This window comes from Pangasianodon hypophthalmus, chromosome 26, assembly GCF_027358585.1.
Source record: "Pangasianodon hypophthalmus isolate fPanHyp1 chromosome 26, fPanHyp1.pri, whole genome shotgun sequence".
Classification (NCBI taxonomy): domain Eukaryota; kingdom Metazoa; phylum Chordata; class Actinopteri; order Siluriformes; family Pangasiidae; genus Pangasianodon; species Pangasianodon hypophthalmus.
The window spans coordinates 1941214-1956749 of NC_069735.1; the positions used below are offsets into that span (position 1 = coordinate 1941214).

General features: G+C 43.3%; 1 protein-coding gene across 6 annotated transcripts in view; it reads left to right on the plus strand.

The window, feature by feature from the left end:
- Window positions 1-15536, plus strand: part of hecw2b (HECT, C2 and WW domain containing E3 ubiquitin protein ligase 2b) — a 41079-nt gene that overhangs the window by 12226 nt on the left and 13317 nt on the right. For 5 of the 6 annotated variants that reach the window (XR_008301056.1, XR_008301057.1, XR_008301058.1 and 2 more), the window contains exons 2-14: window positions 2967-3893; window positions 8158-8265; window positions 8499-8593; window positions 10614-10689; window positions 11272-11441; window positions 12095-12237; window positions 12351-12451; window positions 13164-13777; window positions 13934-14237; window positions 14334-14435; window positions 14765-14915; window positions 15085-15185; window positions 15338-15462. Coding sequence is in view for 3 of the 6 variants with exons in the window: in XM_053230057.1 (XP_053086032.1) it covers window positions 3584-3893; window positions 8158-8265; window positions 8499-8593; window positions 10614-10689; window positions 11272-11441; window positions 12095-12237; window positions 12351-12451; window positions 13164-13777; window positions 13934-14237; window positions 14334-14435; window positions 14765-14915; window positions 15085-15185; window positions 15338-15462 (2400 nt within the window). In the remaining 3 variants the exon portion in view is untranslated. The remainder of the gene's footprint in view (window positions 1-2966; window positions 3894-8157; window positions 8266-8498; window positions 8594-10613; window positions 10690-11271; window positions 11442-12094; window positions 12238-12350; window positions 12452-13163; window positions 13778-13933; window positions 14238-14333; window positions 14436-14764; window positions 14916-15084; window positions 15186-15337; window positions 15463-15536) is intronic. The other variant, XM_053230059.1, reaches the window with a different exon arrangement.

Sequence of the window (15536 nt, forward strand, 5' to 3'; positions counted from 1 at the left end):
TTTTAATGGAATCTCAGGTTTCATGTAAGATTACGGTACCATGTCTACGTGATTAGAGTGTATTAGTGACGGCATCACTTTCCAAAAACCGAACTGCTTTCGGGAGCCAAAAGAAGAATCCGCCCCCTCATATCGGTTCTTGTAAAGCCTGAGTGATTCAGAAGCAGCGTGTTGTTGTTTCATTTTGTTGTCCTGATGATGTAAAGACAGGAAATAGGTAACTGTAAAGATGCAGTCCTGTGGCAGTTCGCCCACTGGATGGAGTTTCACCTGAAACCTAGTTGCAAAGTGCTCAGTGCTCGCAGAAGTGAAGTGCTCTTTCTCACAAGCAGGTTTCTCTGCATGCTAGCTTCACCGCTTGCAAAAAAAAACTTTGTATGCACACAATTAACGGCACCTTGTCCAAAGATACTTTAGTTCCTCCTCTTGATAATTCACAAAGCACGGAGCAACTTTCATTTTGCCAACATGGGAAAGTCTTCTGGACAGTTTGGATTCGTCAAGTTTTTTTATCTAAACTTCCAGTTTTAAACATGAGGCCTGAGACAAAAACAGAATGCACAAAGTATATAATTTTTTAAACCTCTTCACATTTCTTGTCCTGCTTATTACACGCTCTTGACATAACTATCAACATGAGCTCAAGAATTTTTTAGTACCAATCTGTCTCTTTGCTAAGGAAACCAGAAATGGCTCTTTTTTGTATATAAACGGTGAAGAATCTTGATGTATCAGTGTGATACACTACTATAAAATAAAATGAGACAATGATGACTCAGGCCATAAATTAGCACCTCGCTTAGTCAGAGGCAATGCATCACAGATCAGTTGCTGGAGTGATGCATGGTTTCAGTTAATGAAAGCAAATTCATTTTCCATTTATTTTCCGTCAGTGCCTTTATTGCAAGAAAAACAGCAGATCACTGCAAATTGTGTTTTTGCATTTTGTTCTTGACTGGCTCACCCTAAGTGTAAACATGATGATATGACAATAAGCTCTTTTCCACATCAAGTCTCGACGTGTGTGTCCCGAGTTGGAGAAGCGTCATACATACATTTGCTTTTTTTTTCCCTCCACTTTGTTTGTCTCTCAGCGTTGTTTCTCAACATCTTGTCAGATGTCTGTAAATACGCGCTTTTTTAATTGTTTGTCCTCACTGGCAGTCTTAAGAAGATTCTGGGAAAACATGATTTCGCTAAAGCTCCGTCTTCAGCACAGGATGCTTTGTGCATCAGCATTTCAAAACAGAACTGTGTGGGAGTGTGTGTGCTGCTCTTCAGGTCTGAGTTTTACTCGCCTGGCTGATTTCTTTGCTCCATCTTGTGATCACTGCCTCTCGTTAAAATAGGAATGGTGCGTGTGAATTTATAGCATGTGCCACGTAGACTGAAGAAAAATATTCAGTGTTGGTGGAATTGGGATGAAGCCTTATTACGATTGAATGAAACTGATTTAGTGTTGCTAGTTAACCAGTATAAACTAGTAAACCCAGATTTCATGCTAATCTAAGCTGTTTTTCTTTCAGCAGATATGGCTGAGCCTTCTGCTCTCCCTCACGCCTGCTTTTCTTGCACTTGTAATCTTTTCCGCTTTGTCCATCTGTGTCCATCTGTGTGCATATATTATTTATTCTGCTTTAGTCGTGGAGTAACTTTGTCTTGTATCTTTTGGTTCCTTAACTGTTATATATATTCCATCAAATAAACCAGGACTAAACTGCCAGAAAAGCTGAGGTGTAAGAAGGATGTTTGGGCGAGTCGTGTTACGCCGTGTCTCACAGTCCTTCCCAACAGCTCAGACAGAGGAAGCTAATTTAGGATCCTCCAAGGAAAATCATGCTTATCGACGTTTTTAGAAAGCAGGGCTGAGAAAGAGAGAGAGAGAGAGCATGAGGAAGGGTATAATGTGACAGAGGAATGCAGAGGTGTAGGCCAAGTAGGGCAGAAGAGTCTGTACAAGTGATGATGTGAAGTTTTGGGATGGATGGATGGATGGATAGATAGATGGATAGAGAAGCAGGCAGACATGCAGATAGATCAGAACAGAACATCTAGGCCAAATAGGTCCTAAAATTCTGGAAAGGTCATGCTTCAGGTTGGGTTTTGGGCAGATAGATGGAAGGATGGGGGGGTGAATGTTTAGATGGATGATTAAATGGATGGTTGGATGGACGGATGAAGGATTTCAGAGGTATAAGCCAAGCAGGGCAGAAGATTCTCTACATGTGTTGCATCAGGTTGGGTTTCGGGCGGTCGAAGCAATGGATGGTTAGATGGATGGTTAGATGGATGGATGGATGGATGGATAAATGGAGAAAAAGACAAGTGATGCTTCAGGTTGAGTTTGGGGTGGGTGGATGGATGCATGGATGGATGGAGAAACAGGCAAAAGTGTAGACTAAGTATGCAGACAATTCTGTACAAGTAATGCTTCAGGTTCGGTTTTGGACAAATGGATGGATGGAGAAACAGACAGATGTGCAGTTAGATCAGACAGAATAGTCTGCTTCTCCACTGATACTGTAGATAGAATCTTGCTTATCCCTCCATCTCTCTCATTCTCCTGTGCTCTCATTCTGCCCCATCACTCCCTCAGAAAAGGAAACACTTTACAACTTCTGCTGCTTGTCTATATCCTGAATTTTCTCTGTTTAGTATCATTGCCGGAAGAGTCATGGTAGAGCTTGAAAGCCTTTTTCTTTGTTTGTTTCCCCTGTGGCCTTCTGCAGAGGGCTAATTTTTTGATAAGATGCATAATATGTTTGCTCACTAAAATTGATTACAGTACATGGCATATTCTTGACTTTTGCCCGTTGGCAGGGGGTTGATGAGTGGCAGATCTTTCACATGCTGGATTGTTTGTACCCTTTATCATCCTCATCGACAACATTTGATTTGTTTGCACATAGTTCACCCTCACTACAAGTATGAAAACCTTACCCATCTTTTTCTCTTTTGTCTTCTAGGTATCTGCTTATATGTGTCACTTTGAGACCACAACGTGGACCACAAGGACCTTAATTGATCAGGTTGATCAGCTTCATCATTGATGAACCTCATCATTTCCTTTCTTGACTCAGTGGCTTGTCGCAGGACTTTTAACAGATTTGACAGAAAATGACATCAGGACAGTTCCTGAAGCTTGTCATATCCATTGGTTCTGACGTTTCATGAGGCCACTGAATATGGCTGAACTTGAAGGACTTGGATCTACATTCACACTAGCAACCCTCTGAATGGGGGTTCAGTAAGTCCCCATGTCTCTGTCCGATTGAATGTTTCCTTTCAAATGCTGTGAGGTCAAAGGAAAAAGAGGAGGTATCTTGGTGTTTAACAAGAGGACACTGCCTATAGAGACAGTGGAGGACTTTAAGAGTGTTTGTTGGCCCTTGTTGGGTCACATCCCAATTCTCTCCTCACTTCCCTCAGGCCTTTTAGGCCTTCCTTTCTTCATCCCCCTGTTCACTCAGCTTCCACCATTCGCCCCTCACTGGCCACAGCTGTCCTCCCTCCCCGTTCCCGCCCCCACCAACCCATCCCTGCTCCTCACCCTACCCCTAGCCACCCCACCCCCCACCCTTCCATGGCCACCAGCACAGCACGAGAGCATCTTCTGGTGGTGCGGAGGCGCAGCCCGCACATGCGATACACGCTGGGACCGGAAAACCTGCGCAGTAGTGGCAGTGGCGGAACATCCAGAGGAGGCGCTGCAACTGAGACAATGGGTCTACAACGGGCCAACAGTGATACGGACCTGGTCACATCAGACAGTCGCTCCTCCCTTACTGCCTCCACCTATCAGTTCACCCTGGGAAGAGGACAGAACCTCGTCATCTCCTGGGATATCAAGGAGGAAGTGGATGCCACAGACTGGATCGGGCTTTACCACATTGGTGAGATTTTGTGTACATGGTTAGATTGGGGCTTTGTACCAGTTTTGGGGCTTGTTTAATATTTTCACAGCGGACAGACAGGGGTGTAGAGGATGGGTGAGCAAGCTTAGAACAAATGATAATTGGAGTTATAGGGATGGATCCTAGGGGTGCTTTCACTGCAGTGTTTAGTCCATTTGATTGAAACCCTGGTGTTTTGCCCCCCAGTGTTGTTCTTTAGGGAGGTAAGTTAAAAAAACTATCTCATTATAATCATTTATTTATCACCAGCTCTGTGTTCTCTGTGCTTAGGATTTCTACACACACTTGTCAAAGGTTTGTTTACCCTTTTCTGTCACCATATTTATGACCAAAGAGTGAATGAGTTTTAAGAGGAGGTTTTCAGCCCTAAGCACAACTTAGCCAACATTTTTTTTTCTTTTTGGTGCAAAGTGAAACCAAAATAAACCAAACAACAAACAAACCAAACACATCAATTTTGCTCTAATTCAGACTCTGCAGTGTGAAGATGAGGTAAAAACATTGTACATCCTAAATATGTGCGTTTGTGTTTCGATTAATTTTGTGTTTCTGCATCGCTACAAGTTTTTAAAGTCGTAGTTAACTATCAAGTGGTACGACAGTGGAGTAGAAAAAGAGGAAATGTGAAGAATGAGCCTGTTTACTGACATTTTACTCATAGTATTTAAGTCAGCTATCATAATAGCATGCTAATACCTTTTCTAAAAGCGGATTTGTTTCTTTTGGGTGGCACGTAGTATATTTTGAGAGAAATTTGGTAACAAGTGAAATGGATTATACCCTTGTGGTGCAGCGGATTCACCAGTGGAGGCGTTTATCTGTCCCTTTTAGCCCGTCATGATACAGTAGAGGACAACGGATGCCATGAAAAAAATAATCCTGTACTTTGATGCTCCACTGAGCCAGAAATATGAAAGCAGGGCATACATGTGTGTGTGTGTGTGTGTGTGTGTGTGTGTGGGAGAGAGAGAGTACAAGCCCTGTATAAAGCCAGTGATGGAACGTGGGAGAAAAACGTTGAGTCAGCGGCATAATGGCTGCCTTGCCTTTTACCCATCACTCTGTCTGACATGTTACTCACGCTAAAGGTTAAGTGTAATTACTTAGTGCTGTTCGGAGGTTTAGAGAGCCCATGATTTCCGAGAGTCCTGATTAAAAAGGGTGAAAAGGACGCATGGACCTTGGTTAAGGAGACACAGAGAACCATAAACACAACTCAGCTCAATAACACACAGCGAAATGAGGTATTTCTGGGAACATCCGGTAGTATTTGTGTGTGGGTATGTAGAGGACTAGCGTTTAGCCACATGAGGGTTTCAAAGTCATTACTCATACAGTACAATGTATTCTTTTCTTGTAACTTGTTCATAAGGTAACACATATGAAAAAAAATCAACAACGTAAATTTTTATCGATGATCCCGCGTAATTTTATTGATCTGTTTTTTGGGCATTAATGAAATACACTACAGGAAGCACGTAATCTTTATTAGGGGGCCAAACACCAAAGGTGTATAGGCACCCTTTTGGAATTGTATGTTTCTCTTCATATTGCTATTATTATTATTATAATACTTCCTAAGGATACTTCCTAAATTCAGTATGTGTGCCACTGAAGCACTCAAGCATCACCAATAGAGCATACGTCAGAGTCATACGTTTACAATAATAACTCCACAATGTAACGTTGTAGAAACGCGATTGAAAAGCATCCTAGGCATCAGTGGTGACTCCTGATTGGCTGTGGTCACATTAGTCATCGTAGCGCTTCCCTGTCGTCTGGCTCTGACAGCAGGCGAAAGCCGATCCCTCGCACTCCTACTACGTGCTCCGTGGAGGTATCGATCCAGTCAGGGAAATTCCAGCACAGTCTCTCCCAGAGAAAAGGCTCCTTGTGCCAGACATTGATCACCCCGCCGTTCTCTGGAGGTACGTTTACAGTCACGCAGCAGCTCCGATTGCTCCTGAGGGAAATGGCCAAGAGCAGGGTTCGATTCTGGATGCTTCAGTGGAGAGGAGTGAGGATTGTAAGATGGATACGGTCTGATTGTCTGATTGCAAGTTACAAATTTTTCATCCCAAACAAACTGCGTTTAATGATAAGTAATTGATTAATAATAGCTGTGTGAGTAGCTTTATTTAGCATTTATGAAGAGACAATGTTCAAGAGAAGAGACATTTCTTTCTTTCTCCTCCTCTGTTTTTGTTCTTTTCTTTCTTTCTTTCTCAATTTCTTTCTTTCTTTCTTTCTTTCTTTCTTTCCATTCTCATTTATTGTCTGTATTTTTCTTTTCTTTCTTTCTGTCTGTCTTTCTTTCTTTCTTTCCATTTTTCTTTTCTTCTTTCCTCTCTTTCTTTCTTTCTTCCCATCCTTGTCCATTTAGCTGGAGGAAGATGGTGCTAGCTGTTGGCTACAGTCACTCTTGCTGTTGATTTATTTTTATGTGGTCATATGACAGAGGGTGAATTATGTCTTATTGAAGAGTCAGCCCAGTGATATAGACTGAAAGTGTGGAGCGTAGATCAAGCTGGACGAGGCTAATCTACACCAGCGAGGGCAGCTTTCTACACGTACAGGTTACAGGCTGCTGGTTCAGGGTTGAACATTCCGCTATCTCCATTTTTAATACAGTTCTAATATACAGTGGATCCGGAAAGTATTCAGACCGCTTCAGTTTTTGCACAATTTATTGTGTTATTTGTTTTAATTTAAAATGGATTAAATTGACTTTTTTGGTCATTAATCTACACTCAGTAATCTATATTGACAAAGTGAAAGCAATTTTTTTTTTTTTGCAAATATACAGTATTACAAAACAAAAACTGAAATTTCTCATACTCCGTAGAAGCACATTCTGCAGCAATTAAAGGTTAGTGTCTTATTGGCCTCTACAAGCTTTGCACACCTGGATTTGGGCAGTTTCTCCCATTCTTCCTGGCAGATTCTGTTCAGTCAGATCAGATGGAGAGCATTTGTGATCTGCCATCTTCAGGTCTCTCCACAAATGTTCTCCTGGGTTCTGTGGTTTGACTGGACAAAGCAAGGACATGTATGAGTTGTTGTCGTGCTGAAAGGTGAACCTTCACCCCAGTCTGAGGTCACATGCACTCTGGAGCAGGTTTTCTTTATGGAAGTCTGTATTTAACTCTGTCCCTACTGCTGAGAAGCACCTCCATAGCATGATACTGCCACCACCATGCTTCAACCTAGGGATGGTATTAGCCAGTTGACGAGCAGTACTTGGGTTTTTGCCAAATGTAGCCCCCTCAACAGACCACAGAGTTCTTTTAGTTCCTGCTGTACCACCTTTACTCATGAGTGCCTTCCATCTACCATTTATCAAAAAGTGTTCACCTGGCAGGTTCTCCCATCCTACACCCTTCCAGAAGAAGTGGCCATTGGGTTCTTGGTCACCTCCCTGATCAAGGCCCTTCTAGCCCAGTTGCTGAACAACATCTCTAGGAAAAGTTCTGGTGGTCCCAAACTTCCTCCATTTCACAATGATGGAGCTGAATCTGTTCCTGGGAACATTCAAAACTTTATGAATGGTTTTACACCTTCGCCCAGATCTATGTGTTGACACAGTTTGATCGTGGAGCTCTATGGAGAGTTTCATGGACTTGGTTTTTGGTGTGAACTTATACACATGCAGGTGTTCGCCTTTCTAAGTCATCTCTGATCAACTGAATTTGCCACCAGTTCTGGAGAAATCTCAAGATAATCAAAGAGAAGAGGATGCACCTGAGCTCAGTTTGGAGTGCCTTTAGCCAAGGTTCTGAATAATTTCCGAACCCACTGTAATAGCACGCCCTGCTGTATGAGTGTACACGGCTGGGTTTATTCAGCAGCACAGCTCTGTATTTTACACACACATGTATTATTACATTTGCTCTCTGTGCAGTATTTATTGAGTGTTTATGTGACACTGTAGTAAGTTCGAGTGTTCAGCAGAGACAGACAGATGGGAGTCGGCTTGAGACGTGTTGGAGCACAGTGCTAACAGCGAGCACACACTCATTCCTCCTCATTAGCGCAAATCTAATTCAGTTTTATTTTCAGAAATAAAAGCACAATGTGTTGTTTCTTGATAAATTAAAAAAAAAGGTTAGCGTTAGGGCAGGATGTGCTGTTACAGGACATCATCCTTGCATTTTTATTTCTTAGGCTTAACTGAGAAACCCAGAAATCGTGATCATGATTAAAACGATTGCTTGATATTCGTGTTTGGGTGTTTAATTCCCAGATGAGACGTGTCCGGCTAACGTGTGGGACTCGAAGAACCGCGGCGTCAATGGCACACAGAGGGGACAGATCGTCTGGAGGCTGGAGCCTGGGCCTTATTTCATGGAGCGTGAGTGGATTTTATTATTTACACCATTTCAGTCTAACACAACTTTCAATATGGCTGTGGTGTAAGAGGAATAAACCTCTCAGAATGTGTTGTTATAGAAAAATAAACCAATCCATTATTGATTATTTTCCTATAGCACCGTGACATGGAGTGTTTTATTTTTACTATGTATTGCATGTGTCTTTAATTTTAAATATATTTTTATATATGTATTTTTGTGTGTCTGTACATAGCTGAGACCAAAATCTGCTTCAAATATTACCATGGAGTGAGTGGAGCTTTAAGAGCGACGACGCCCTGCATCACTGTAAAGAACCCTGGCGTGCTGGTGAGTGTGTGTGTGTGTGTGTGTGTGTGTCTTCATCTGTGCATTTTGAGTTTTTGGCATCAGCAGTTTATGTGATTATCCCTCAGATCCCACTGTGTTGTGTTAGCAAACATCACCTGAAAATCTGCTCTTAGCTTCCAGAGCCTGGAAAATACCCTAAAGTGATGTAAATAATTTTCTCATCAATTTGTTCTAACTGATAAACGTTCTGTTGTAGGGTTCTACACAGAACCTTTACCAAGATGAAGATATTAAAGAATTCCTCACGAGCTTCTACTAGGCTGAGAAAAGGCAGAGTTTCCCAAATCAAGCTTCTTACTAACCATACAAGGCAAAAAAAAAAAATGTTTATCTTTTATTTAACATACTTAATAGGATCATTTATTTTCAGGAATGCTTTAAATGAACGATGTCCACTTTTAGGAGTTCAGTGCATAATGTTGTATGTGTGTAGTGGGGTGTGTGTTGGTCAGTTCCACAGAGAGAGTATCAGATTCACTGGCATGCCAAGAATTTGCCGACTCCTGCCTCCTGCTCTGAAACGCTTTGAAGTGCACTTAAGAGAGATGTACACAGAGCTGGAGCAAAGTTCACACACACACACACACACACACTCACTCTCTCTCTCTCTCTCTCTCTCTCTCTCTCTGTATGATGTCACCACTGAAAAGCAGCAATGGCTAAATAATTCAAGATTCAGTTCACAAACCTGATTATTGTAACTGAAGAACCTGTATGGTTCTGCAGGGTTATGAAAGCTGGTTATTGTGATTGTTTGAATATCCGATACATTGCGGTTAGTTGACATTAACAAAGACAATGCACTGAAACTTGAGGCTTTGGCAGACTTTTCCAAGTACACACACGAGATCGGGGCAGTTTGCCACACCTCCTTCACTAGGACTGATATGCACAGAGACCACGCCTCCTTCATTAGAACTGATATGCACAGAGACCACGCCTCCTTCATTAGAACTGATATGCACAGAGACCACGCCTCCTTCACTAGGACTGATATGCACAGAGACCACGCCTCCTTCACTAGGACTGATATGCACAGAGACCACGCCTCCTTCATTAGAACTGATATGCACAGAGACCACGCCTCCTTCATTAGAACTGATATGCACAGAGACCACGCCTCCTTCATTAGAACTGATATGCACAGAGACCACGCCTCCTTCATTAGAACTGATATGCACAGAGACCACGCCTCCTTCATTAGAACTGATATGCACAGAGACCACGCCTCCTTCATTAGAACTGATATGCACAGAGACCACGCCTCCTTCATTAGAACTGATATGCACAGAGACCACGCCTCCTTCATTAGAACTGATATGCACAGAGACCACGCCTTCTTCACTAAGACTGACAGATACAGAGGAAATGCCTCCTTCACTGGTACTGACATAGTACCAGAAGAAATTAACTGATAACCTTCATAAAATAATATTACACGAGTATTAAAAAAGTGATGCGCGCACACACAGTATATTTTTTCTGCATTTACTCGTTTACTGGTGCTTTGTATCTCTCCCGCTCACACACTACTGTTCTAACGTGCGTTTGCATGAATACGAATCAGGCTGTTGTATTAATGTGCAAGTGCACTGCAGTTGAGTTAAATAATTTAGGAGCATGCACTACATGAACTGTAACCTTCTCCTTCCTCCCTCCCTCTCCTCCTTTCTCCTCATCTACGTCCACATCTGTCTCCGGGAGCCGTGCAAGCAGCTGGCACAAATTCATTTTATATGAAACCTCTGAGCGCTAATCCCGTGATTGTGTTCGGCTGGCACGCTGCCACGCTGCTATGATTTATTACGCCGTGTGTCCAGATGGTCCGAGCTTAGCGTAGTCCCTCTTTCAGTGTGAAGGGCAATTTCTACCCGGGTCAACTCTCGACCATGGAGGGAAAAAATAAGAAAGGGTGTAGCTGTGTGTTTAGATTTAACTGCGTAATTCTCTCTCTCTCTCTCTCTCTCTCTCTCTCTCTCTCTCTGTGTCACTGATGTAGGCTGGACCAGAGGGACAAGCGGACGGCCAGTCTGTGACGGAGCATTGCCGAAAACTCGTCAGCTTCACATTATCAGGTGGCTAGAACCAGGAATGAAGAAATAAAGTTTAATTTTGTATCGAATCGTGCGTGTTTACACTTTCGTATACATCCTCCACGTCTGCGCTGCCTCCCTGTGGACAAAAAGTGCCAGTACAAGTTAAAAGCAAACCTGGTTTGATTGCTTGAGCAGATTTAATTACTGGTGATACATAGCATGGATCATGATACTTCATACTAAATAATACTTTTATTCAAAGTTTACAGAAGTAAATCATTTAACACAAAAATACATAATTTTAAAGATTCAGCACAGAATTTTAAGATCAGACCAGCTGCTTCCAGGTGTTTGTAATTCTAAAAGGAGGTTTTAAAAAGATACCTGTGATATCCATCGTTTATTTTGAACTTCACTGTGACAAATATTGCAAAAGATAAATAATAATTGTCATAACTAGTAATAAGCTAATTAACCACAAAGACCATTTTACCAAGGGCGCTAATATTTTTGACATGTTTTATATATTCAGCTGAAATACACAAAACTGGGCTGTTTGCTTCTGTTTCATGTACAGCCTTATAATGTGTGTGTGTGTGTGTGTGTGTGTGTGTTTGGAAGATATCAGAGCTCAGGGCCTAAAGAAAGGCATGTTCTTCAATCCGGACCCGTATCTAAAGATGAGCATCCAGCCTGGAAAACGCAGCGGCTTCCCTGCCTTCACACACCACGGCCAAGAGAGACGAGCCTCCATCATCTCCAACACCACCAACCCTGTGTGGCACGGAGAGGTCACACACACACACGCACAGACACCAGTACACACAAATACGCACAGTGTCCATTCCTAATCACATAAAGCAGACTGAACACAAGGCCCCGCCCACTTATCCATTATTTACATGTCATATGCATAGGATGATGCCGAATTAAGACTATTTTAAAATTAGCAGATGCAGGAATATATATTGTTCTTCTAAATACATTTGCATCATCATCATCATCTTCATCAGTGCGTCTTTATGCAGTGAGGCTGAATCCCTAATTACTTTCTATTCATTAATTATGTGCTCTGCTTAGGATATAACACAATTACCTTGTACGCCCTACCTAGTGCACTACATGGAGTGCACATTAAACGAGATTTATCAGGAAAAAAAACGGCTGAATGTAGTGTATGTTTGTAAAAGTACATCTCTGTTTTTGCATATATACAAGAAATCAATATTAATGGCTCTCTTAATATAAAAACTGTAGCAAAGACCTTGAAGGAACTAAACTGGAGGTTTCTGTAGTGAAATAAACTATAATAAAAATTGTTTTTTTGGAAATACGCTACACATAATTATAAATTTAAATGCTCTTCCAGATTCCAGTAGTTGTGTGTGCATAAATGACCACCGTTTCCATTTCTATAATAAAAACTTTGTCTGTCCTCTTGCAGAAATACACCTTCGTCGCACTCATGACGGATGTTTTAGAGATCGAGGTGAAGGACAAATTTGCTAAAAGTCGGCCAATCATCAAGCGCTTTTTGGGTCAGCTGACCATACCTGTGCAGAGGCTTCTGGAGAGGCATGCAGCGGGGTTCGTCACACGGCGCTAACTACAAATATATTATCTTTGATAGGATAATTTTTTTTTTTTTGTATATTAAGATTGCAGTTGCTAATGTGTGTGTGTGTGTGTGTTTGACCCAGGGATCAGCCTGTAAGTTATACTCTGTGCCGCCGCTTGCCCACGGACCATGTGAGCGGTCAGCTACAGTTCAGGGTGGAGATCACATCTACTGGACATGAGGGTGAGTAGGAGTGAACAAGTGGAGCTGAACCAATGGGAGTGAACTAATGGGGCCGTACCAATGGGGCTGAAATAACAGAAGTAAATGAATGGGAGTGAATGAGTGTGAGTGAACAAAAAGGCGCTAAACCATTGGGAGTGAAAGAGTGGAGCTGAACCAATGGGAAAGAAGTGGGAAAGAACAAGTGAGAGTAAACGAGTGGCAGTAAATGAGTGGGACTAAATGAGAAGGAGTGAACAAGTGTGCATGAACCAATGGGGCTGAACCAATAGGAGTGAAAAAGTGGGGCTGAATGAGTGAGAATGAACGAGTGTGGGTGAGTGAGTGTGAGTGAACAAGTGGAGCTAAAGCAATAGCAGTAAACGAGTGGAGCAGAATGAGTGGGAATGTTTTAGTGGAGCTAAACAACTGGGAATCATTGAGTGGGGCTGATTGAGTGAGAGAACATACGAGATGTAATGTGCGACTGGGGTAGAAGGTGTGGGAATGACGGGGAATGTACGATTGGGATACAGGTGGGAGGGAATGGGAGTGAATGAGTTGAAGTAAAAATGTAGAAGGGAATGGGAATAAACGATTAGGAGCTGGAGTGAATGGTGGCAGTGAAATAGGAGACCAAATCTAGTAGGAATGGAAAGAGTGGGAGTGTACAAGTGTGTGCAAGTAGGATACTGCGTGTACATCATAGCTAATGTATTTATCACTTGATCAGATGTTATGGGCTCACTCCTGGGTGCATCGTCTGTGAACGGAGACCCGGGCAGCCCCTCTGATGATGAGGACGTGGTCCCTCAGACCTCCCGCATCCCCAGGGCTGCGTCTCCAACCGGCTCTGAGGCCTCTCTCCACAACGAGGCGTTTAGGACTGACGAAGGTCCATTGGAAGCTGACGAAGAGCGCCATCTTAGGGATGTAGTCATCGATTCGGGACACACCCAGAGGCAGACCTCTCTCAATGATTACCTGGACACCATCGAGGCTCCGAATGGCCCCAGAGATCGGCCCCTGGGAGCGGCGTCGCCCAAACTGCGCTCCAGCTTCCCCACTGACACACGGCTCAACGCCATGCTGCACATCGACTCAGATGAAGATGAGGAAGCACACGTCTCTCAGGGGTTGGCCAATGGAGTAGCGTCTGAACAGGAGCAGAGGGAGGGGTCTAAAACAGAGGGGGAGGGGAGTCCCACTGGCAGAGAAGAAGCAGCGGCTTCACAGTCAGCTAGCAGCACTGCAAATACCCAAAATGGCGGCGTGGAAGGGAGCCAGGAGGGAACGGCTAGTGCATCGGCCCAGTCACAGTCTGTATCCCAGAATCCAGCAGCTCAAGTGAGAGTCTTGTACTTAGTAGAAATTTTGCAGGTTTTAATGTGTGGTACATTTTATAATATCCTTTTTTAACTTTTAATTTTTGTTAGCTTGGCATCTTGTTAAAATTGTAAATTTTCTATATTTGTAAACTCGTACAAATTCAACTTCCTGTAGGATAAAGATGCAGCCAGGGAGAGCGTGAGCGAGGAGGTCTTTGTAGCGAGCGAAGCCAGCATTTCCGAAGCCTCTGCAGCTAGCTCTGGTGTAGCGAGCGCAGAGGGTGGAGCTTCTGCAGAGGACCAACCAGAGCCTGGCGTCTCTCAGGACCAGCCTAATGAAGCCAATGGGCAGGAGGAAGGCGAGGAGGTGTGGAGGAGGAGGCAGAGCTTGCTAGCATCAGGGGAGGAGTCACAGGCAGAAGGGGCGGAGTCATCAGGAAGACAGAGAACTGATTCAGCAGAAACAGATGGGGAGTCAGGTATCAAATGTCTGTCTTTTTTTAAAAAAAAATTTATTGGTTCTTTAAATATAATTTGGTGGAATGTGATGAATGGATTTGGATGTGTTCGTGTAGGAGCCAGCGCTCAGGTGAACGGTCATCAGCCTGTCCGCTCTCTTCCAGCTGTACGTCACGACATCAGCCGCTACCAGAGAGTGGACGAACCGCTACCACCAAGTGAGTGAGTGTGTGTGTGTGTGTGTGTGTGTGTGCGCGTGCCTACATAGTAACTTGGGAGAAAATAGATATCTAATTGTATTTGAGTTATACTGCTCATGAGCCCACCTGCCATCCATTGCCAAGGACGTTCCACAACATTAAATGTAAATATAAATGGATAAAAATGATCATTTAAATTGGACCTTTTGGAATAAATCATATAGTCATGTTGTGGGCACGTTATAAATCATACATTATGGATAATGAGTTTATTACACTTAAGTGTTTGCTTCAAAACGCTGATCTGTGTGTGTGTGTGTGTGTGTGTGTGTGTGCGCGCATTGCAGACTGGGAGGCTCGCATCGACAGCCACGGGAGAATATTTTATGTGGATCATGTGAATAGGACCACCACCTGGCAGCGACCCACAGCTCCGCCCGCTCCTCAGGTCCTGCAGAGATCCAATTCCATCCAGCAGATGGAGCAGTTAAACCGCCGGTCAGCGCACACACACACACACACACACACACACACACGTTCAATTGATCACATAGCACTGAGGAGATTCAGATCAACTCTAAAGTTCTTTTAAAAAAAAAACACTTTCAACCCTGATCATGCTGATTAAATATTATGAAAATATCTTCTTGTCATGACTCTCACTCAGGTATCAGAGTATCCGGAGAACGATAACCAACGAGCGCACGGACGAGCAGGCGGCAGAGATGCCCTCGGACGACACAGACCTGATGCACCACACCATTCCTGGTACACACACACTCACACTAAGATGGTGCACTCTCAAAAATGTGTATACGTACCTTTACAGTCCGAAATACACATATTTCCATGCCACACACATAAACTGCTGTGGTATAAGAGGAATAAAACACTTCAGGACATGCTCTTCTGTTGTCCAGAGTACCGCAGGGATGCAGCGGTGGGAGCTGCTAACTATTGCTCACGCCTCTCATTGCTGCTTCAGTCACCCAGCGCCAAATTTCTCACCAGCCCCGACTTCTTCAGTGTGCTCCACTCCAACCCCGTGAGTCCTTCTCTCCACTCCAGAGATGATGGTAGGGAGTGTGGGTTTGTAGGTAGGGTGGTTTTTACAAACAA